Below are 25397 nucleotides of genomic sequence, written 5' to 3' on the forward strand. Positions count from 1 at the left end.
AAATAAATAAATAAATAAAAATCATAACCACTTTTTTTAAAAATCACCTAATTAAATCACATTTGAACAAAAGACAGCAGACAAAGGGGGAGGGGGGGAGATTTCTACATAAATGCAATCACCCCGATGTTGGGTCTCCCTCTGTCTTCTCCCGCTATTCCTTCTTCTTTCCCAAGCAGCATTTTATTTTGGGATTGTTTTCTTTGTTTATTAATTTATTAAGAAATACTTCTTGGGAATCTGTTGTGTTTCAGGCACAATTCTAGATGCTGAAGATCAGCAGAGAACAAAACAGCTAAAACCCCTGACCTTGTAGGGTGTACCTCCCACTCTATGGGAGACTGGTAGTCAACACCCTTCTGTTATTATATATTTAATAGCATATTTGAATGTGATAAATTTTAGGGAGAAAAAGGAAGTGGAGGAGAGAAAGAGGAATTACAGGCATGGGTGTGGAATAAAATTTTACCCAGGGTGTTAAGGTAAAGCCTCACTGAATAAGTGAGACTGACTAACAGGTGGAGCAGGGTGAGTGACGTGACTGTCTGGGGAAGAGGCCGCCTCTTATATGGAAAAGCAAACTCAACGTTTCTAAGGTGGGAGCATGCTTGGAGGCCTGAAGAAGAGCAAGGAGGCCAGCAGTGCAGTGTGGTAGTTACAGGGGGAACAAAAGGGAAGGTAGGAAAAGATAAAGTCAGCTAACTCATGGAGGACCAGACCACACGGGGCCTTCTGGCCATTGCAGGACATCAGCTTCAAAAACAACAACAACAACAGAAGATTCTGTGGGGTTTTCTATATATAAGATCATGTCATCTGTGAATAGAGATAGTTTTACTTCTTCCTCTCCAATTTGTATACCTTTTATTTTTATTTTACTGCTTAATAGTCCTGGCTAAAACGTTCAGTATAATGCTGCATAGCAATGCTGAGGGGGGCACCGTTGTCTTGTTCCGGACTTGTGGGGGAAGACTTTCAGTTAGTCATTGGCTTTCCCTTGGGGTGAAATATGGAGACAAATAGGTTGAGGAAAAGAGTAATGTGATTTAACCCCTATTTTAAAAGGAAACCTTTATATCTTTTATTTGTTTGTTTTAAATTATTGCAATTTCTAAGGGTAAAGCTAGAGACCTTAGTAGATAATATAGGTATTAAAAATCTGGCATGGTCCATTAAATTTAAATAACATAGTAATATTTATACACATGTCTTTATTACAAGTGCTATAAAATTACTCCAGAACTATATGTAGAATGTGTTCTAGTCATATACCTTGTCTTTGCAATACTACAGGGTGAGGCAAAAGTACACTTATAGTCATTACTATGGAAAATAATACAATAATTAATAAATAATAATACAAAAATAAACTGTATTTCATCTACTCAGAACTGTAAACCTATGTTTTCCCCATCCTGCATATCTGTAGAAATATAAATTAATATATGAGTTGCAATGTCTTATTGATTTATGTGACTTTTACACTTAGTTCTTGATGGTTAAATATTTGTATCAACTAGCAACAATAAATTCTAAAAAATCTTGGTATTTGTAATGGCCTTCCTAATTAATAGCTATATGGTTCTAGCAAGTGACTTTATATTAATAAGCCAGTTTTCTCTTTTATAAAATAAGAACTCTAGTACCTGTCTCACAGTTTGAGGATAGAAAGAGAGAAATATCCACAAAATTTATTTGAAAGCTAAAAAGGCCTGTCACTTTCATCTTTTAAACTGTCTTTGTTACACATGTGTTTAATTTCATACTTGTTTAGATTTATCTTGAAAGGGGAGTGCATTGTTTTACCCTATAGCTGATTCATGTCACAATAATGACAGTTAGAATAAGGACCTATAGCTGAAACCGGTTTGGCTCGGTGGATAGAGCATCGGCCTGCGGACTGAAGGGTCCCAGGTTCGATTCCGGTCAAGGGCATGTACCTGGGTTGCGGGCGCATCCCCAGTAGGAGATGTGCAGGAGGCGGCTGATCGATGTTTCTCTCTCATCGATGTTTCTAACTCTCTATCTCTCTCCCTTCCTCTCTGTAAAAAATCAATAAAATATATTTTTTTAAAAAAAGAATAAGGACCTATAAAGCTAGACAGCAGCTAGGTCGTTGTACTAACTAGTGAACCTCTCTGTATCATGCAAAATTTCAAATTTGAAGAAAAAGACAGAAAAGTAGTTGAAGAAACAGTCTTTATCTCATTTGAGTGATGCCTTATCTGTCACTTTGAGTATATTGCACACCATGTATCTTGCAAAATCAGCTGCAGACTTGTTTGGCATTTACTTTGGTGTGTCAGTGATATTCACATCAGCACTCATAAATCATCATATCCCTGGCACCTTGTCTATTAGCGCCTCAGAAATCTTAACAGGACATATCCCTCAATAGAAACGGAGCATCTGTGATGATGGGATCTTCAAAGATCGAATGAGAAGAAATTTATTCAAATTCTGGGGATGGTTCATCGCATTGACCCATCTGGGCTGGCTGATAAAATGTCCTTTAAAAGGAGTTCCCTTCCTATGAAGTCTGTAATTTAGAAGGGCAAATAAGACACATTTCTCTCTAACGCTTCCCTCTATTCTTTTTTTCTAGTTCTCTCTATCTTGCAAAAAGCTGAGCTAATAAGCAAAAACAAATAATTTCTATCTCATTCAGATCTATTCAATTTTAATTAGACTTCAAGTCTGAGGAGACGTTTATTAATCTGGACTGACAAGTCAGACAGAGAAGAGATTTCTACTGATTTTGAAATTGTATTTTGAAGGCTAAGCCACAGTGGAATTTGTCTGGAGTGTGACATAAAAGCAAATGACACTGAAACTGTGGCATCACAATGCTGAAGGTGCATATATCCCATGTTGAGTGAAAATAAAGTTGTGTGAAAATAAAATGCATTATTTTTTTTTCAATGGCTAAGCATTTTGCAAGAATTCCCCCAACACTTAGAATTATATGTGCACTTAAATTACCCAAGTGAATTTATTTTTGGCTTCAATTTTTGGTTAAAAAAAAAAAAGCATTGTATTTTTACAAAGCGAGGCCTAAGCATCAGTGTTCTCTGGATGAACTTCTGAGAAAAGATGATTTCATTGAACCAGATCATGCAACGCCACTCTATTAGCTGACCTGTCCAATCTTGGCCACTTGTCTTTTCTCCCTTCCTCCTCCCTCCCCACCACATCCCCCTACCCTCCAGCCAATCTGGCAAGTTTTAAATTTGTTTTATCCAGAAATGTCCTCAATGAGGGGTGACTTAGGGGAGCGAATTGAAATCTCAAAAGGAGAACTGCATCTCTGCATGTGCTATTTTACTTATTTATTTATATTGTGGTTTGATTTTTGGTGAGGTAGGGAGTAGCCAAGATGAACAGAGAGGAGGAAAGAAAGGAGCATGAGCCCTGTGCTTGCCTCGCCTGCCTCTTAGCCCAGTTTCCTATAGTGGGAGCCAGGGGCATGAAGCCCAAAGTCTCTAGAGACACAGCGACCATCTCCTCCATTGCCTCCTCTCCCCTTCCGTGGGAGGTGCAGACAGTGGCCATGAATCTTTTTTTCACCTCAATAAAACCATGACAGGGCTGCCCAAGAGGTGAGGCCCTCCTGCTAAAAATACCCTGCCAAGGTCAGCAGCCTGCCTGCCTGCCTGCCACGTCCTCAAGTTCCCCAGGGCTGGCTCCTCTCGCCCAGCTCGCCTTCTGGCTCCCACTTCTCTCCCCAGCCCTGTGAATTGGCTGTCACAATCTGGCTGCGATCTTGACTCCTTGGCAGTCGCCTTCCAAGTGCCAGGCCAGGATGTGGTCTGCCTCGCACACTCCCTGCCCACTCAGACTATTCAGGGTACACAGGCAGGGCCGGGCTGCTAGCAGGTTAGGCCTGGCTTCCTCCCCGAGCCAGAGGCGCCGCCAGGAAGGGTGTGAACAAAACCAGTCCCAGATTGCAGGATGGCTTCTCCGTTTCTAGAGACGCATCATCAGAAGAACTGAATGTTGATGTAAACCAGGTTGACCGAAAACAGGACACATAAAAATTCCAAGAATATTAAACTTCCTCAAGTAATCTATAAAGCAAAGTGCTTTACCCAAAGTGCTGGCTGTTCATTTTAATTTCACAGTTGGGTTTTGGTTAAAAGTAGAAATGGTGATCATTAAAAACAGCTGTACAGATACAGGGTGGGGGCCAAAACGAGGTTTACACTTGTGAGTACGCAAAACACAGTTTATTTTTGTGTTATTGTTTATTAATTAGTCTGTTATTTGTCATAAGAACTGCCCACCTAATTTTCCCCACTCTGTATGTGTCCTAAAAAATGATTATTTTCTAAAGCTTAACGAAACATTTTTTCATTATTTTAACTAAGGTAGTGATACAATTTCAGAACTTCTATTCATATCAAATGGTCTCTAACATAGTGTTTTGATTTGACTCATGAAATGATATCCCACAGGATTTAATGGAATAGAAATGCCCATTATCCTTTGGTAGGTCAGGTCATGGGACTAGATATCTATCCTTTTGTAGCCATAAAAATATTTGGCATTCTACAGGAATAGAATGTCCAGTACTGATCATCAGAGATAATACAAATTTATTTTTTAATTCTCAAATGGTTTATTCTTTTTTTAAATATGTTTTTATTTATGTCAGAGAGAGGAAAGGAGAGGGAGAGAGAGAGATAGAAACATCAATGAGAGAGAAACGTCCATCGGCTGCCTCGTGTATGCCCCTTCCTGGGAATTGAGCTCATACCCCAGGCATGTGCTCTGACCTGGAATCAATAGGAGACCTCCTGGTCAAGGGGCAAAGCCTAGCCAACTGAACCACACCAGCCAAGTACAGATGGTTTCTTGTTCAACATAGCTCTATCTTAAAAGATACTTATCTTCAAGTATTGAGTTAAATCGTGGTTGGTAGCGCTAACCAAGACTTTATTTTTTTTCTAAGTATATACACAGCATAAATAGTTAGATTTGAAGATTTTTAAATAATGTCAACATAACTAGTCCCTTAAATGAGGCCTAAGGAAAATAAAAATGCTTATTCTGCATCATTTTACATAAAAGAGAGATGGACATTATTTTCAGCGTTTCAATTAGTGTTTTGATGAAATGGTGATACACTTACAATGAATATATTCTCAAGAAGGAAAAGAAAAGTACTCAGTGTGGTGACTTTGTGCCGGAGGCAGTCTGCTGTGGCTTGGAATTTCTGGAGGTGTGATGATTTATGGAAATAATAGGAGAGATCATTTTAAACCTGGAATTTCATGGAAATCTGGTTTATATGGTTTCTGCATGTAAGGAAGGAATCCTACCATTTTAGAAATTGGTCTTTCGGTTTCACTGAGAGGCATCTGCTCCAGAATTTTACTAGTTTCCAAGCAATTCTATTAATTTTTTAGTAAATAATGAGTAGAATTCTGATTTCTCCTGTTCTATTTTGATGTGCACATTTTTCCTTAGTTTTATGTGTCCTCCAAATCTTAAACTTCTTGGTTGGAGCATATTAACATTATATGGAAACAACCAGTTTGAGGAGAAAAATTTTATCAAAAAATGATTATATGATGACTTGCCTCTTGTTCTCCATTCTGCAGAAGGAAAAATAATAATAAATTGCTGTTTGGGGTAAAATAACTGGTAGTTGGATTCTTGAGACTCTGCAGTTTATAGTTTAAGTGGAATACTTAGAAGTTGTTGAAAGGTCATTTAAAAAATCCATGTTTTCTCACTTTTTAAAGAGCCCTCTCTTTTGTATTATTTCTCTCACCTTTACCAACCATTTCTTATAATTTGTCCAGTGGCACTAACTCCCTGAAAATGCCTTTCTTGGTTACCTGAATTTTTAAAAAATAATCCAGATGTCTGAATGGGACATAGTTCTGTCAGCTACATCATGGTACCTTTCTGTTGCTTTAAAAATTCCCTGCATAGTTAATCTGTGGAACACCAACATTGTAATGAAAATTGCTAAGTAACTCTTACACATACAATAAAATTCCTGAGACCAGATGGAATAATGCTCTATACTATATCCACAATAATACCTTATCATTGTGCCATCTATTATAGAAGCTTGTTTTCTTATCTTCAAGACAGCTCTAAGGTACAACAAAATTGAAGAACTGACAATTATTGCTTTTTTAAAAATGTGTTATATGGGCTGCCTCACAGGCTACTACAGCAAGGATTTGTATCCTAAATGGCATAGCATGATTACCTCTACCTTCTTAATTCCCTACATTCTCTCTCACTTTGTGCTCAAGTTCAATTAGTAAAAGCTTTCAAGATTCATGATCTATCATGTCATAAACGTTAGTAGTTAGATACTATGGAAGTTCAGGGCACAAGGCAAACCCTTACTTAAACACACAGCCAAAAGGAAGGAGACTTACTATAAACAGATAAACTACCAAAGGCAATCACTGAAAACCATGCCATGACTTTTTGCCAGATTTCAAATCTAGCTTTCAATACACAGGTCTTCTTATTGATGAAATGGCAGCTGTTACTGTGGCATGCAACACTTTATTTCCTCTGAAAGCTCTTGGAACAGGGGAACTGCCATTTATAGATTCGAATAGACTTTTTTTCTTCTTCTGCCTTACTTAAGAAAAAAATCCCTATTAGCTGCCTAAAAAGGCAGTTTCCTAATAAAGGGGCATCTAAGTCACTTAAAATAGCTTTGGAATACACCGATTTTCTTCTTGTCTTCCCCTTACTTTCCCTTTTGCAAGTTTTCAAATTCTGACAAAACTAACCCCTTGGTACTTCTCAATGGCATGTCCACTCAATTAACTCTCAAAGCCTAGTGATCTTGCCTTCTGATTAACTTAGCTTTGAACTAATCTGCTTTGAATTAATTTATGTTCAGAGGGGATAAAGAATACATTCTTTGAGCGATGTAGCAAACAAATTCTCTTAGAAACATGGACTCCAAGATACAGAGAGAAGACTATATTCTCACAAAAGAGCTTCTGGTTTAACTGCTAAATGGAACATTAAATAAGTAGTTATTTACTTCCGTTTCAAGCATCTGACTGTGTCTTCATCCTTCCTCATTTATTATTACATATATGTCAAAAATGCGTCTTCCAATAGAAATGGTTCATTGCATACTTGGGTAGCACTGAAAATATTTTTTAGAGAGTTGTCTTCTCATTTATTCCAAACTCCCACCTTCAGTAAAAATGTGACCTGCCTTGCCGGGCACTTTCTCTGTTTCAGTACTGAAAGTTCCATGTCTCAGGAAGTCGCTCAGTCACAGGAAAAACAAGAGCCCCTCATTTCCCATTTTGACTTTCCTGACTTGCTCTCTGAGTGACATTATAGCTGTAAAGCTGAGAGCCGTTAAGCTAAACCAGAAATTAATAGGCAGACCTGTCAGTGGTGGTTTTCAGCACACAGCAGAAGCAGCAACTGGGCGCTTGTTGGAAATGCATATATTCAGGTCCCGACCCAGACCTAGGAATCACAAACTCTACAGGCAGGAATCAACAATCTGTGTTTAGTAAACCCCAAGGTTTAGATTGAGAAGTGTGCAGTAATAGCAGTGTTTCTGATTCCCCAAATTTTCCAACATCTTGGCCCCACATCAGTGTTGGTGTTGTGAGAGCCAAAAGAGCACAGTGAGAATAGAGGGAGAGAAGCAGAGTTTTAAAAAATATTATGAGCCCTGGCCGGTTTTGCTCAGTGGGTAGAGCGTCAGCCTGTGGACTTGGGGGGACCCAGGTTCAATTCCGGTCGGGGGCACGTCCCCAGTGGGGTGTATGCAGGAGGCAGCTGATCGATTTTTCTCTCTCATCGATGTTTCTAGCTCTCTGTCCCTCTCCCTTCCTCTCTGTGGGAGAATCAATAAAATATATTTAAAAATATATATATTATGAGACAAAAATGAGTCAGGTTGAAAACTTAGGGTAGCAGGCCAGAGATTTGCTATTTCTATAGCCATGCCAATTTTCAGCTAAGTGTCTTATGGGGATATAATCTCAACTTTTCAAAGGAAGCAAATGCCTAACAGAACATATTTGTTGACAGAAGCCTCAGTCTTTACCAGTTAGCAAATAACTAGCAAGGTCTGTTCTAGTTGTGTTATGGAGGATACGTATACTATGGGAGTAGGGAGTGTAATCCCTATTGACTTTCAGGAACTCAAGCTCCAACGGGGTAAGATATTAGAGATTGCTGAGGTGACTGTTACCAACCAAGAACACCACTGGGGTATTCAGTATGAACCCTGACACAGAGCTGTCAAGACTTCTGCCCTAGAGTGAGGCCCTTCTTGTAGACTTTAAAGAAAGGAACAAGGGCGAGTTATCTGGTAAAGGAAAAAATAAGACTAGCTGGGATCATCCTATTTCTCCTTAAAATAGAAACCTGGCCTTCTGAGGGAGAAGCTCAGTCAAGTCATGTGACCAGAGTCCCTGAACCATGGTGGAAATGAGCAGTGTTTGGGAGCACAGGGCACTGTGTCCCTGGGGAACCTTTCAAAACTGGCCGCCCACAGCCCATGTAGAACACAGAGATTGTGCCGCACACAGGATATCACACACACACACATATACGCAGATGCTAAAACTTAACATTTGGAAAGTTTCTATAAAACTTTGTGACTTTTCTCAAGATGATAATCCAAATATATGGCAAAGCCAGACCTGCATATCTACAAGGATTGGTACTGTCCTGACTTGTCAAATCACATGATCCACCTAAAAATGGCCAGTCCTAATGAAACTAATTGGTCCTGGCTTCAAGAGGGAAATCCAAAAGTTGAATCTCCCTTTTTTAAAAAAAAATCAGGCTCTGTCTCAAATATTTTTTATTCGAATAATTTGTTTTTTAATCTGTGTGTGGTGTACCTGGCAAAAGTGAGTGCAAGAGATAACTGTTATCACTGTGTATGAATCTATAGCTGACGTAATTGCCTCAAATAAATCATGGATTGGGCAGCTTTAGGAAGCATCTCAAAAGCTGCAGTTCGATATCTTTGTTTTCTAAGTTTTTTGCAATCTCTTGGCCTTTCTATAATTTCTAATATATGTGAGACATGAGAAATCTAGTTCAAATGATGTAAAAGAAGAAAGAGAATCACTCACCTGATCCCTTAGGACATTAACAGTTTTATTCAGGTCACTGTAGTACAGAATATGCCACTTGACTTAAAAAGTACAGTGATTCACTTTTTGCGTGGCTCGGAGATGTGATAAATCAATTCGAAGTACAATTATTTTTCTAATATTTTCTAGTGACACCTCCTCATGCTCATCCTCCTCAAAGAGAGGAAATCCATATCCCCTCCATTCCTATTATGTGAGCGAGCCTTTTCACTCTTCAGTATACAAATTATAGCATGTTTATTTCTTCACCCCCTGGGATTAGCACAGAGTCTGACGCATGAGGATTCAATAAGGACCACCCCAAAAGTTTCAGGACCAAGACAAGAGTACAAATGGGTACCATATGCCATATAGCATATGCCCTATAGCTAAGTATTTACAAGTGATACCTCAGACTTCACCTAGCAGCCTCACAGCCGGGGGGATTGCCTTTGTGACCTGGATGATAAGGAATCTACCCTGCTGACCCAGTCCTGAGTCCTACCAAGTGGTAACACAGGTCAACAGAGACTTGGCGGAAGGTATTTGAAAAGCAAGGGCATGTGGGTGGTAACTAGACCCAGCGAAATTGGGTAGCCTGCTGGGGGAGGTATTCATTCTCCCCAACCTCATTTTGTGGGTTCAAGATTACCAGGCAGCGTGAAGTACTCCCCGTACCATTGCAGTAGATGGAGGGAATGAATATGTGGGGGAATTTTGTTCCTTAGAGAGGATGCAGCCAAGTTTGAACAAACCAACCTCCTTCTCTGGTGCCCATATAGAAGCTGTGACTCCTCCCACTTCTCAGTACACAAAGCCAGACAGGCACACGCACCATCAAAAACATATGCATACAAACATCCTCAAATATGTGAACTCTGGCCTTTGGGGCACCCAGTTCAGCCCTCACTTTCCTTTCCTATAATTCCTATTCCCTCAAATAGTTATTGAACTTTCAAAAAACCTTTTACAAGATTAAAAAAAGCACAATAGATTTTTGTTTCAGTGACTTGTGATTGATATGTGGAGCCCTCATAAGTACAGAGCCCAATGCAGGGGTCACTTCAGCCTGAGCCTGAGAGTGTGTTACTGTGCTGAATAAATGTTGGTTAAATTAAATGAAGTCCATAGGAAAGAAACCACCAGTAACAATTTCTAAAAGTTTGTGATTTTTTTTGTGTGTATGTGTGGTCAAAAAGCACCTTTTTATTTTTCAAAATGTCAACATATTCAAGAGGAATCAGCTGTTTTGCTTACTTTCTAGCAAACATGGGTGAGACTTCAGTTCACACATGGAAGGACATAAGTCATATATAATTCTGAGTCATCAATCTATAGGAAATCATGATGAACATCTTGGGGCTATAATATTAATTCTTACGAAATAGGAGAAAACCTAACTCATCTCAGGTTCTCCCAGTTAGGTTATGAGGCCCGTAACTAGGAGAATAAATTTCTTATCCAGACCATGTCACTTGGCTGATCGATTTTATTATCTGGAATTCAAGTTGTTGGTATTTTCTGGAATCCTTTCCTATACTTTGTGTGTTTTTTTGAAGGTCTTTACAGTGTTTTCTTATAAAGATGAGAACTACAACTGGGCCACTCTGCATGCAGTCAAGTTCCCTTTCATTCTCAACGAAGGCCCCGTTCCAGGAAGTATTAGCTGTCTGTTTTCATGCCAAAGCCAAATTGCGACAGTTGCAATAATGAGTATTTGCTCCTGGGCATTGGCAGAAACATAACCCAGAAATGCAAACCCAAATCATCTTCAACCTTTCTCTTCCCACTGAACTGCATGCATTATTTCCAACTCCCTGTCACATAGATTGTTCCTAGAGCCTCACTGGTTGACTAGTGCAAAGAAATCTGAATCAGCCTTTGGGAAACATTAAGAAAAGTGAATTATTTTTCTGCTTTCTGATCTTAAAAAGAACAGCAAAGAAAAGCAAAAGGTGCAGTAAGGAAGGCCTGTGGTTCACACTTTATCATTTCTCACAAGAGGTTTTTTGAGGACTGTAGGTTTTCTCTTTCCTTCTCCTAAATGGATTCCAGCAACTTAAATACTTTAACATAATTGGATGTTTAGACATATGTGATCGACTCTAGCTCGGACCATGCTTAGTTTCTTTTAAAGTCAAATTTTGTCTTCAGACATGCATAGTAAGTCATGACCAATGTGAATTAACTGAAGAGAAGGTAGTTTATACTTTTTATGATAAAAATAAAAATGTAGCAATAAAAATAAATGAAGACCATGTGCTTCTGAGCCAGACTGTCTGAGTTGGTATCATTGTGCTAGAGACTGAAGTTCTGGCATTGGGAGGTTCCCAATTCTCTCTGTACCTCAGTTTCTTCTCTCAGATCAGGATACAAATGGCATGCCTCTTAGGTATCTGTGAGGATCGAATGAGTTAATAACTGTAAATGCTTTAAAATTTCTTCCACAATTATTCTCTATAAGCCATTTACTGTTTTCATTCAATACATATGTATTGAGTTCCTTTTCATGCTGATTAAGTTTATTATTATTATTTAAATTCATAATGAGATGTCTCATAAACCCCTTTAATGTGGGATGGACATTTATTGGCCTTCTCATTCTTAGTGACTTAATATAGAACCTAGCACAAAATAGAAGCTTAATAAATGTTTATGGAGTGAAGTTTGAATACATTAAGTCATTGCGGTGTAGGATAACAGACACTAGGAACTGGAAGACGCAGTGTTAAATCCCATTTTCTCCCCCAGAGCACTATGTGACCTTGGGAAATTTACTAACACAAAACCCAAGAGACCTATACGACAGCTTCTGACTATGATCTAAGATCCCTTCTGACTATGATTCTACAAAATAACAATGAGACAGTATTGACTGGCTATAATTCCATTTTCTTAAATTTAATAAACTTTTTAATGGTTTTAGTTTTATCTAAAATATGCAAGAATATTACAGAGGTTCCAGTATGCCCTGCACCCAGTTTCCCTCCTGTTAATATGTCACATTACTATGGTGAATTTGTCAATGAGTGGATTAGGATCATTAATAATTGTTAACTTAACATACCATGTTAAAATCTCTTTGCTATGTGTAATTTTTCTATTCAATTTATGAAATAATTGGTTCTCTTTGAATTCAGCATAATCTTAAATTTTTTTGGTTATTAAAAACGTCCCCCTCACCACTTATAAATGAAACGAGAAAAATCTGTCTTGTTATAACCGTTCGTAGTTTTTTCCAATTTACTGCAAACTGATGGTAACAGATCTGGGCTCAGCTATGTGGTCTAGAGGATGCAACAAAGTAAAAATGCCAGAAGTTAAGTGTTTTGATACTGATTCCCCTAAGCCCGTCTCAAGCAAGGGACTTGCCTTAGGAAATGTTAATGCTTCACTAAGCCCTAGGCATAGAGAATCTGGTGTCTCTATCTTATGGGGTCTTTGATATAAATGTACATTATCCTCTGGGGTCAGGAAAGACAATAGTGTAGCTGTCACAAGGGTTGGAAGACCCATGGTTTTGTTTATTCTATACTTCCGTTAGGAATTTCACTCTAACTAGAGAAGTCGGCTTAGGATTGCTATGTCCCATGCAATGTACAATTTTCAGGTCAAGAGTAAAATAAACTTGGTCACTTCAAAGGAAAATTCATTAGAAGTAGGAAATTAATAGGAATATCTTTACTTAGATTTAAATGAGATAAATAACCATCGTATCGTATTCTGGCTGCAATATGTGGCCACACCAAGTTTAAATATCTCTGTGTTTACAGTTATCACTCCCCATAGAGCTCAACATAAGAAAACTGTGGTGTCCGTGACCTTACTATGGAAAATCACTATCATGGCCAAGGTCATCTATCGCTCACATTGTCTTTTTTTCAAAACCCCTGATTTCTTTGTCTCTTGAAACACGTTGCCCTGGTTTCACCACATAGTACTGTGTGACCCGGAGGCATCTCCTTAACTTCCAGATTTCCTTGCTTGCACAGGTTTGTTTGAAGATTAAATGAAATTGTGTACAGTAAACACTTAGCAAATTAACGCGCCATTTGTTCCTTATTTACAGACATAGGCCTATGCTGTCAAACAATCGTTTCTGGTTTAGTGGAAGCAATGAACAGCTACTCGACCGTCTTAAAGTAGTCATTGTATTTTATGCCCTATCTAGGTTCTCAGAATGATTTTCTGGCTGTTACCTGATATTGTAATTTTAATCAGGAACCTTTTTAGGCGAGTGAAAACTAATCAGGAAAGTGGCCTCTTCATGTTCAAAGGAATAAATGAATTCTGGTGGCAAAATTTGGTGTCACGGTAATTTTATTTCTTTTTCTCTAGCCATGGGAGACTGATTTTTTTTTTTTTTACATGGTTGGTGGATAATCTCCATGACACTGAAGGAGGCTTACTTGATGATCTTAGCAGCTAAAATAAGCGATTAAAAGTATGCGAAGCGTCAGGCAAAGGAAATAAGATCCAGATGAATTGTTTTATAAAACAGCCCTCAACAAGACCTCATTTATCTTCCTATTGACTACTGTTTCTGATGCCAAGAAGCCATAATTAATCTCACCTCTGCCCCCACCTCTGTATCTGGATCAAAGAGGTATCCAAGTTAAAATGCATCCTGTAACTAATCAACTCGTGATGGTGTGCGCGAACAAGAAGTAAACATTTCTGAGGACATTTCGTTGCAGGCAGATCACTGTCCTTTATAGCCACACCCAACCCATTTATCGTGGACTTCGCAGCTTGGCATTAGGTAGTGACCACCGCAGCATATGGAATGAGAAACAGTTGCCAGAGCAGCTGTAACTGGAGAGACAGCCTGGGACTACTTTAAATAGGAGGTTAAGAACCAGCCAGCAGGGAAGCAGAGTAAGTAGGATAAGCACAGAAAGGATATGAGCACAGAGCCCATTTGCGGTGTGTTGTTGGATATGCAAATGTTGCTGACACCATGGTCATTGGCATGTTTGGGATGAGAACTATGTGTACCCAACTGAAGTTAAGACAAGGTAGTTTCACTTTAGAGCTTGACCTCTCAGGATTAAGAATCAACCTTTGAAGCCACAGGGTTGTAGGGTTACAGTCGTCATCAAACTCTGGAAACTATTTGACATTCACATGGTGTGACCAGTCTGTGAATGCCTTGTAAAGAGTGGCCATAATGTTTGAATGCTATGCCACACACTTCCCAAGCAAAGCCCGGGACAGGGTATGGTGTAATAAATAGGCCATACTAGAATCCCTCTTACTTGTATATTGATGATTTTTGTACTTGGTGTTAACTCTTTGTAAATAGGGCGATGATTTTTCTAAACCCGTGGTCGGCAAACTGCGGCTTGCGAGCCACATGCGTGGCTCTTTGGCCCCTTGAGCGTGGCTCTTCCTAAGCCTTAGGAGGAGCCTAATTAAGTTAATCACAATGTACCTACCTATATAGTTTAAGTTTAAAAAATTTGGCTCTCAAAAGAAATTTCAATTATTGTACTGTTGATATTTGGCTCTGTTGACTAATGAGTTTGGCGACCACTGTTCTAAACTGTTGTTCCTGACAAAAAAATATATCATCAAGGTTCTATTTATTTTTATTTTTCACAAGCATGTACAAAAGGATCAGTGATTTTTTTAATTAAAGAAAGAAATGTGAAAGGAAAATAGAAAGACAAGTAGTAAATCAAAATACAAATATCTTTTAAGTATTTATCCCCTTTAAAAAAAAGTCACCTATGTAGAAATATACATATACAAAGTATAATACACTGTAAAAGATTATTTTGCTAAGGCCAAATGTGAACCGCAGAAAGTTGTGGGTATATTTATTTACACCTACAGAAAATGTAAAGTGTATTTGTATATATTGAAGAATCATCAGAATGTTGTATAGCAATATACCAAATGACATGTGGTCATCTCTGTAAATTTCCCGATGAGATGATTGACTCACAGCTGACAAGCAACACTTGCTAGCAGCTCTTATCACTATTAGCAGAATGTAATATTAGCAATACATTTCCAAATAGTGAAAGATAATACCACTGTTTTTCCCTCTTTTTTTTCTCTGTGCTGTTTTGAATGCAGACAGTACCACAGGGACACCAGCAATATCAACGACGACAACTGTGGAAATTCCCCAAAACAGTGTTATGACAACTGAGATAACCTCTAAAGTGGAAAAAAGCCCCACAACCGCCAGTGGCAATAGCTCATGTCCTTCTACGGAGACCGAGGAAGAAAAGGCAAAACGGCTCCTTTACTGCTCGCTATGCAAGGTTGCTGTCAACTCTGCCTCGCAGCTGGAGGCGCACAACAGTGGTGAGATGCAGCTCTTCTTTTTCTGTCTCCACAGCTTGGCAATTATCTGCCTCCGAATAGATGAGATCTTTTGCAGCAGGGGTTGGAGAGGTGGCAGAAAACTGACAATTACCACATGCAATTCAATAACCATTAAAAAGTAAAAATGACACGCAGCGTGTCACGTACATGGGGTCAGGGGAAGGTTCCCAAGGCTCCTGTGCTGTGTTGTACATGTGTTTATGTGTGTGTCAGGAAACGTAAGGGGATAAAGTGAAATATAATTCTAAAGCAATTCTAGATGGCTAAGTGCTTCCACGCATTTGCTTCTAAGTTAAGTTTTCTAAGGTTAACATAGTTGCAAATTTGGATTGGATAACTTCATGTCTGTATTTATGGTTATGACAGTTTGAATCTATGTGACCTGGGAAATTAAACTTGAGAAAGTGTCTATTATGGACAACCATTGAGGCATGATCTTTACATGTAATATTTTATTTCCTCATTCTGACAACCTGAAGATACTAATCATCTTATTTGAGGCTCAGAAAAGGTACATGAGGACGTAAGGAACCATGATTTAAACCCAGGTCTTGCTAACATAAACTCTAACTCCCATATGTCATCATAGAAAATATTGATAAGTCAGGATGAAATGCTTTCTTAATATACTTTTATCTCATCCATCTGTAATATATCCATATCAAGATATTATATATCTATAGCTATACTTATCTATCTAGATATATATTTATGTAGGATCTATCTACCTAGATATAGATAATAGCGTGTTTATTTATTTAGTTACTTAGTTATGTCCTGCCTGAGATTTTCGCCAGCCTTTTGGCCCAAGATCAACTTTTCTCTAAAAGACTGGGTTCATTGCCAGGACTCTGTCAGCAATTACAGTAGAGAAAGAATCGCTTGTGAATTATACCCTGAGTTAATATTGCAGCTGTATTTGACTGAGTCATTGACCAGTCATTGTGCTGCACTGGTAATAGTCAAGTATTGACTTCAAGACTCTAAGGGAGTAATTGCAGATGGAGAACAATTCCTTCAGCACTTCCCTTCCTCCTGCATGCCCCATCAGCTGTAGTCAAGGAGAGTTCATGAGTTCAAGGGCTGAGAAACACAGTAAAGCATCTGTCCCCTGCCAAGCCGGAATCTATACCATTAGATTTATCACCTGTTTACTCATACAAATACATTCTTCCTGGAAGCAAGGTAATTGGGAGAGCATAAACATCAGTGGAAGACCATGTATTTCTCAATTGCTTTTGATCATTTTGCATAGTAACAGAGGAACATTCATTTTGAGGAGGGGCACAAACCATAGTCTTTGAGTCTGGAGTTAATTCATCAAGAATTTGGATACGCTTTCTGAATTCTTCACAGAAACATCTAAGTAAACGGGGATTATTTATTTGATTATATCCCATCAGGTCGACATTTTTCATATTGCAATTCTGTAGCCCTCAGCTCTGCTTTGTGTGTCAGAATTACCTATGGAGCTTTTAAAACACATTCACTTGTGGCGCTTTAAATATATGTAGATATACATACACTCATAGATTCTATATGAATATTAAATATGTTCATATAACATATAAATGTATTTATATTTGTTTTAAATATATTTAAAGTATAAATATATTTGTATATAAAAATATATATTTCTATATGCAGGAGTTCTGATCTATTATATATCCAGGGCCTGTAAAATATAGTGTTTTGGAAAAGAAAAAAAACAATGTTGTGTAATCAGAGCTGAGAAACACTAAAACGATCTCATCTGAAAATTTAAGGTGGTGAGTGTGGTTGTTGCCCCTATCTGACTCCCTTTATTGGGGTGTCTCCTCCAAACCTTCAGCCTAGTCAGGGGACTACAGCCACGCCCCTTCCCAGGCTCAGCATGAGCTTGTGTACCCCAGAATTTCCTTTACTAGATCAGGGAGCTTCTTCCAGGGCTCAGGCCTAAAGTTCACTCTAGTCTTGGATGAGTCAGCTGTGACAGACTGGACGTGGCAAAGAAGAAAGGACAGATGTTAGATGCTCTTCGACCTGTTTTGGGTACCATTTTTGAGCTCCAGATTCAGCTGTTATTTGTACCTGCGACAGTGAAGGGAGGCTCTGGGACTTCCTCTAAATGAAGACAAAGGTGAATGCCATCTTTCTTGTGTTCAGACATGTGCTACTAACATCCTGGTGTCCTGAGTCTTTCCCATGGGGTCTGATATGGGGAACCCATTAAGTGAGTGGGAAGGAGAGAGGTTCTATGTGTGGCACTCTCCTGTTAGGAATGGGAGTAGTCATTTCAGGACTTAGTTTAGGATTATTGTGATGTATGTCAATTTGGGTTCCATCAGACTCTGAGACAGGGACTTGAGGGCAGATAGTTTTTAGGGGAGGTGAAGGAAGCAGGTTAGGGGAGTGGGAAAAGGAACCAGGGAAGGGAAAGTGGCCAGTGCAGGGGGCACCACATAGGCAGCTATCAACATGGGCAACTGGAGCTGGGCAACCAAAATCCATATACTGCACAGCTGTTTTAAATATAACAACTTCTTGTAGTTACATAGCATGACATAAGTGAAGTAATTCAAATATTGTTTCTTCATCTTCACAATCATGGAACTATCATTGTTTATTCATAATCTATTGTTTTCATAAAAAATATATAGGCCTGGCCCACATGGCTCCATGGTTGAGTGTCGACCCATGAACCAGAAGGTCAGGGTTCTAATTTATTGAGCATGCAGTAGTGCCAAAAATAGTCTTTAAAACAACAAATGTACTTAAGACACTTCAGTAGAGCATATAATGTCTTTTTTTTAGAGCTGAGTACACTGAGGCACAAAGAAATTTAACCACGCAGCTAATGATTTACACCATTCCAGAGCCTGAGCTCACAACTCTCTTTAAAAATATTTGTTCCTTGAACTTTATTAATATCTAATATTTCAGCTCACCTTCACTGATCATCTACTATGTGCCAGGCACTGAGAATAAGAAAATAGCAAATCCAGGCTTTCAAGAAGCTCATGTCTAGTTTATGCCTCTATATTCAGAATAAAATATGGAAAGACTCGTTTCATCAGGAGATCTGTCATTTCATGTTTCAAGTAAAAAACTCATTTAAGCCAGTCTCCTGAGGCCAATGTTCACATCATTATTATTAAGGCCCAAAGAGTATCTTCCAATCCTATTCAGCATCTTCTACGATACTGGTCATACTTCTGTTTGATTGAAAATAAAGATAGAAATTCTCCTATCACAATTCTGCCTTCTATTACCTTTATATAAATGATAAAAAAGAAACAACAACAATTCAGACTCATACCTCCTACATGTTCCACATCCATGTAAGGATATTTTGAGTACTAATGCTGTACTAATATGGTAACCACCAGCCTCAGATGGCTATTTAAATTAATTGCAAATTCACTTTCACAGTGCCTCATTTCAAGTGTTCAAGAGCCACAGATGACTAATGGCCACCATATTGGACTGTACAGATACAGAATATTTCCATTACCACTGAATTTCAATCAGACAGTGCACTAGCTATAAGTCACAAATAGTATGTTTGGGGGATTGTGATATGCAGTCTCTTGCCTAATAAAAATATTTTTTTTGCATATCTGTGAGTATTCAGGGTTTAATTATTTCAACCTGGTGACATCTCACTGATTAAGAACCAGAAGGGCTGACTTCAGAGTTGTGTCAAGATGAACTGTCTTGCTGTGTACTTTTCTATGCCTGTTCTTGCAAAAACTAAGTGGAATGTTCGACCCATATTCTTTTTGCTACTCATGCCTGATATAAAGTCATTGACGTTTAGAACATTTCGGGAAGTTTACACCTAAAAATGTGTCACAACCGAGGACATGCAGCTTGCAGATGAGAGGTGGGCAGGCTTTTGCTTTTCACTTTAAATGCTCTTTGAATTTCCTACTAAGTTTTACTTCCATAGAAAATAATTTTAAAAATTAAAAACAAGATTAGTCTACTCAGCCGGTGTGGGTCAGTGGTTGAGCATTGACCGATGCACCAGGAGGTCACCAGTTGGATTCCTGGTCAAGGCACATGCCCAGGTTGTGGGCTTGGTCCCCAGTGGGAGTTGTGCAGGAAGCAGCCAATTGATGATTCTCTCTCATCATTCATGTTTCTATCTCTCCCTCTCCCTTCTTCTCTGATATCAATACAAATATATTTTGAAAAATAAAAAATAAGACTATTTTACACATAAAAATAAATAAAACATTGCTTTTATAAATATCTAATACAAGCTCATATCTGTTTTACTAAGTAAGTGTATCTAATGTGTCCACTTAGTGATTCAGTGTTTACTGTGTGAAGACTTTTTTTCTAGCTCTCTTGGGTAATGGATATAAAAGCAATGTGGCATTTTCCCATGCTCTTAAGGGCATTGTTTTAAGGAGATGAGACCGATGCACCTAAAGTGTGTGAAATGCAGGTCTAAGGAAGCAGGGGGTATCCTCAGCTGTAGTCAGTGATTATGGACAAAAGAGCGTTTCTGGGTGCCTGACATTTCTCCTCACTTGCTGTGACCTCAAGGATGTGTTGCTATATCGATTCTGCGCATTTATCTTCCCCACAGATCCAGCCAGTGCTCAGCCCACTGGGTCCCTGGCCTAGAGCTCTCCTCTGGGGTGTAGTTGCTTACCAAGTCTATCCCTCTGGTAGTATGTGTGTGGCTTGTCTCTCCTCTCATCTCACCTTTTTGGCTCTTCATCTCATGCTAAAAGCAAAGTTCTCCTTCCCCCTGTTTTAGACTTCTTGTTCCCCCTGCCCCTTCTTTCACCTCTGCAAATCAGACTTCAGATAAATTACTGGTGAATAAGCACATTACTTTCAACCAGGAAGCTAAGAAAACTAATACAATGTTGTACTCATTGGGGGCAATACTTGGTTACTTGATACCCTGGATGTCATTCTGGGTGCTTAATGTTTGCTGATATGCTGATAAAGTAAACCACAGTTTTTATCTCTAGGACAGAGTGCAAATATGAAAAGTCCATGTTATATAAGAGGTCAGGGTGAGAAAAGGCTAATTTTGCATTTACAGGATAAAAAGAAACAGAACATGGAGGCTTTTGATACTGATTACACAGTTCAGGTGTATAGATTCAAGAGAACTTTTCTTTATTGGGACACACAAGAGTCGGACTATAATGCCATTACACCTGTCATAAGTAAGCACATCAGAAAAACACCTTTGCATTTACCGTTCGTATGGAGATGGATCACTTTCCTGCCCATTTACCTATAAGCTGAATCATTTGAATTTGTCAATGAGAAGGTAACGAAATTATCACTGGCAGTTGCATGGGTTTGTTAAGGGTCTAATCCAACGATTTTCAGCTGTGGTGGCACAACAATTTTTATGTATTTTTATTTTTATCATTTTAGAGAGAGATGATGGCAGCAGGAGGGAAAGACAGAAACATGGATGTAAGAGAGAAACATCAATCTGCTGCCTCCTGCATACCCCTTACTGGGGATCAAGCCTGCAACCCGGGCGTGTGCCCTGACCTGGAGTCCACCAACAACCTTTTGGCCCAACCAATTGAGCCACACCAGCCAGAGTGCAAGAATTTTTAAAACATGTAATACCTGACTATTTAGTCAGGGGCACTGAGCTCTTAAATAAAATAAAATAAAATAAAATAAAATAAAATAAAATAAAATAAAATAAACAGCCAACACAACAGTAGCTATTTGATGTGAATAAATAAAAATAATACCTATTGTTTTCTGTCAGATTGGCAAAAAATATATATTTTTTGGTGTGCCACAGAATTTAAGTAATTAATTAGTTTATGTGTACCATAAGATGAAAAAGGTTGAAAATCACTAGTCTAGCCTAACACTACTAAATATCATTTCATGGGCACTCTGGAACATTGAATTGTAAAGTATTGAAATTTATTTTTTACAGGGGCAAATTTTACAAAATACACCAAGATACATTTTTCTATAAAATGAATCCCTCTGAAACATCTTTTTTAATGTTTAGAAGGCTGTTTGGTAGCTTGAATCAAGACTTGAAAATAGTCATATTCTTTGTGCCTATAATATTCCTTATGGGAATCTGTTCTAAGGAAAACAACCAAATATGGGATAAAAGATTTAGTGAGTAGGATGTTCATTACAACCTATTCATATAGGGGAAAATAGAAGCAATGCAAATGTCTAAGATTGGTGAGCAAATACCTCACATCCACATAACGTAAGCCTACGTTGTCATTAAAAACGATGTGCATTCCTAAAAGTATATATAATTCCTTGGAAAATTCTATACAAAGTCACATTAACTAAGTTCTCCAAACCTTTTTAAAATACACATACGCAAAAAGAAAATAAGACTAGAACATGATAACCACTGTTAATATTGTTGATATACCTATCCGTGTATCTTATTCATTTAAAATGTTTTTCCTCATATGTTCTATGACCCAATGAATTATTTAATTTTAAAAGTTATTCGCCAGTTTTCTTGCTCAACTGCCTTTCCTCTGTACCTAACTTGAGAGCCTTCCAAAAAAAAGGGGTAGTTTGAAGATGATAGGGAATCAAGGGGAAATGTAGGCCTTTTTCACCTCCCTCCATATATGACTTTTATTTTTGCAGATATAAGTAAATATCTTGACCCCATGTCATCAAAAACAAACAATAAAAATAGTAGTAATTGGAGCCTTACGGCTTGCTGAACTTAAACGGTGGCTGGAATATGGTTTCCCATTTCAAGCATCATGAAGTTTCCAGTGAAGGCCAGAGCCAGTGCCAGCCTTTTAAAAGTGATAGGGAGAAAATAGTCCACTTAGCTTCTTGCAGATTCTGTCCTCCGAGGAAGGAATAACTACAGAAGCAGATTGGGGGCTGACCTGCTGTGCAATCACAGAGGAAGGCACGAGTCTTGCAAGATGTTTACACAATGTTGAACCAAAGTGATCAAAGAGGCGATCAAACTGGCCCTCACAGAGCCACAGCCTTTTGAAGCATCATGTTTCATGGTGCTGTGCTGAGCAGAAAGGAACCTTGCAAGAAGGAAAAAAAAAAGAAAAGAAAAAAGCTGAGGGATTAGGATTCGAAAGATTCAAATCCAAGTTTAGAGAAGACTGCATGAACAAAGGAGAAAATTAAAGGAGCTGTGACATTCGGGTGTCACTGGCTCAGAAATGCTTAGTGGATTCCTAGCTAAGTGCCTGCAACTGTAGGGACATAGAAATCCATTTCTATTGGTCGCAAGTCAAGTACTGCCTGCTTTGTGAGCCAGGCAAACAGCCTTTCTGAGTCACAGATTGTTATCTCTAAAATGGATGGAGTAATAGCACCTAACTCACAGGGCAGCGGTGAGCAGGTGAATAAGTTAGCACAATACATGCAATGTTTCAGAAATAAAATGAGTATGAAGTCTCCTAAGAACCACTATTTTTATATTAATACACATTCAATCTCTCAAAAATGTAAGTGCTTTAAAATTAAGAGGACACCTTTCCTAAATTTCAGCTCTACTTAGAGGAAATACAGCTATCCTTACAGCTTATTCAAGCTTTAAAGTCTTATAGAACTATCTAATAGCTATTTAATTATGATTGACAGTCTGCTACAAAATGCAGGAGGTTATATGTCACAAAAGTTTCACTCTACTAACAGTGAATAGTAAGCCCAGAGTCAAAGCTATTAGTTGAATTTTCTTACCCCATCTTGCCACATATTTAACCGTGTGTGTGTACATGCATGCACGCACGCACATGCGAGCACATATGTGCTAGTGCATGCATGGGTAGATATACTTAACTTCTTATCTTTGCTAGCTTCTATGGAGAAACTAATGCTGGAATGATGCTAAAAATCCAATGATTTTCTGAGAGAATGGGTATTTCTCAAATGTTCACATATATCCCATTTCTTCTCTTTCTCTAGAGGCATGACATAGGTGGGGCTTAACTTGCTAAAGATATTATGAGGAGAATTTTATTTTTTGGATCTTAACCTACTGTTTCTGATTCCCTACTATTGGGGCCAAATCCTTTAGATGTCCTCTTGTCTCCCTAACTCACCTGACACTCAATCCTGAGGCAAGCCACCTACATCTGGCCAGATAAACTACTGAATATTGTTGAATAGGTTAAAACACTTTTCTGAAACATTCAGGTTCCGCCCTCCAAACACCAACACCTATCAAGTGAATAAAGAGTCCCCCGAGAAAGTCAGGATAAGAGTGACTCCTACTGACTCCTTTTAAGCATGCATAAGCCAAACCAGCCTCAGGAATACTTCTCAGTTTGACTGTAAAAGCTGCGTGGAAAAGAAATATTTTTATAAAATCACCTGTCTAAAGAAAGAAGTTTAAACAACCAACAACTTTCTACACATAAACACACACACACACACACACACACACACACACTCCTATATAACAAAAGGCTAATATGCAAATTGTCCCCTCAACTGGGAGTTCGACTGGAACTGCACTAAAACTAGGTAATTTTATTATTGTATTTGTTTCTTGAGGGAATATACCAGTGAGATTTTTCTCCTTTTCTCTCTTTTTTCCCAAATGTTCTTGGCAGGTACAAAGCACAAAACCATGCTAGAAGCCCGGAATGGAAGCGGGACTATCAAAGCCTTTCCCAGGGCAGGTGTGAAAGGCAAAGGACCAGTTAATAAGGGAAACACAGGCCTGCAGAACAAAACGTTTCACTGTGAAATCTGTGATGTGCACGTCAACTCGGAAACACAACTTAAACAGGTAGGTTGCACGAATGCTAGAAATGAAAACATGTAGGGGGCATGTTCATGAGCAGGATGTCTGTGCTTGCTTTACTCCCTTTTTAAAACATATATAGTATTATTGATTTCATAGAGGAAGGGAGAGAGAGATAGAAACATCAATGATAAGAGAGAATCATTTTTTTAAAAATATATTTTATTGATTTTTTACAGAGAGGAAAGGAGAGAGATAGAGATAGAGAGTTAGAAACATCGATCAGCTGCCTCCTGCATATCCCCCACTGGGGAAGTGCGCCTCAACCCAGGTACATGCCCTTGACCGGATTCGAACCCGGGATCCTTCAGTCCGCAGGCCGACGCTCTATCCACTGAGCCAAACCGGTTTCGGCAGATAAGAGAGAATCATTGATCGGCTGCCTCCTGCACGCCCCCCGCCCCCCTGCAGATCGAGCCCACAACCCAGGCATGTGCCCTTGACCAGAATCGAACCTGAGACCCTTCAGTCCACAGGACAGTGCTCTATCCACTGAGCAAAACCAGCCTGGGCGCTTCCTTTCTTTCTATTTTTTTCTCCCATCCATCCCTTTATCTGTCCATCCATCCATCTGTCCATCCATCTGTCCATCCATCCATCCACTTATCTTCGATTCACTGTTCTTATTTATGTATGCTTATTTTATTTAGTTGCTGAGGGAATACTAAAATGTAGTGGCTTCTCGGACCTTTTAGAAATTATCTGAAGTAAGTTTGCACTATTTTTATATAAGAAGAGTGGCAGGAAAGGTATATTAGATCTTTTTTGTACCAGTTTGCCCACTAAAAAGTGTTGATTTTATTTAAAGTTCACATTACAATGTTCCCTTTTTACTTGCTTGATATTTACAGGATAACTTTATCCTGTGCTATTCTTTGACTTTTTGTGCTTTACTACATGGTGGTGTACTGTATTTCTAAATCCTGCGGCCACCTACTGAAGAGATGACTGATCCCGTTGTGTTGACTTTCACTCTGAGTAGCCTTACAAAGAGATCAGTTATGTTTCCAATTGAAGGGCCAGCCCTTATGTTGTGCTGTGTTTTACACGCATATGTACAATATTCTGCTGATTTATGCACCTTAGTTTATTTATCTTTAGAAGTTAAGGGGATGACACTTGGCTGTACAAATATGAGGATAAATATTAGCATGGAGATAAATCCATGCCTGCCTGGGCATCTTTGTTTATCTGCACATAAAATT

At 38.7% G+C, this 25397-nt stretch overlaps 1 protein-coding gene across 5 annotated transcripts in view; it reads left to right on the plus strand.

Moving 5' to 3' along the window:
- ZNF385D (zinc finger protein 385D) overlaps positions 1-25397 on the plus strand; it is a 575248-nt gene that overhangs the window by 544452 nt on the left and 5399 nt on the right. For 4 of the 5 annotated variants that reach the window (XM_015568073.1, XM_006770163.2, XM_006770162.2 and 1 more), the window contains 2 exons: positions 15186-15419; positions 23999-24177. In XM_015568073.1, coding sequence (XP_015423559.1) covers positions 15186-15419; positions 23999-24177 — 413 coding nt within the window. The remainder of the gene's footprint in view (positions 1-15185; positions 15420-23998; positions 24178-25397) is intronic. The other variant, XM_015568075.1, reaches the window with a different exon arrangement.

The sequence above is a fragment of the Myotis davidii genome, unplaced genomic scaffold, assembly GCF_000327345.1.
Source record: "Myotis davidii unplaced genomic scaffold, ASM32734v1 scaffold962, whole genome shotgun sequence".
Classification (NCBI taxonomy): domain Eukaryota; kingdom Metazoa; phylum Chordata; class Mammalia; order Chiroptera; family Vespertilionidae; genus Myotis; species Myotis davidii.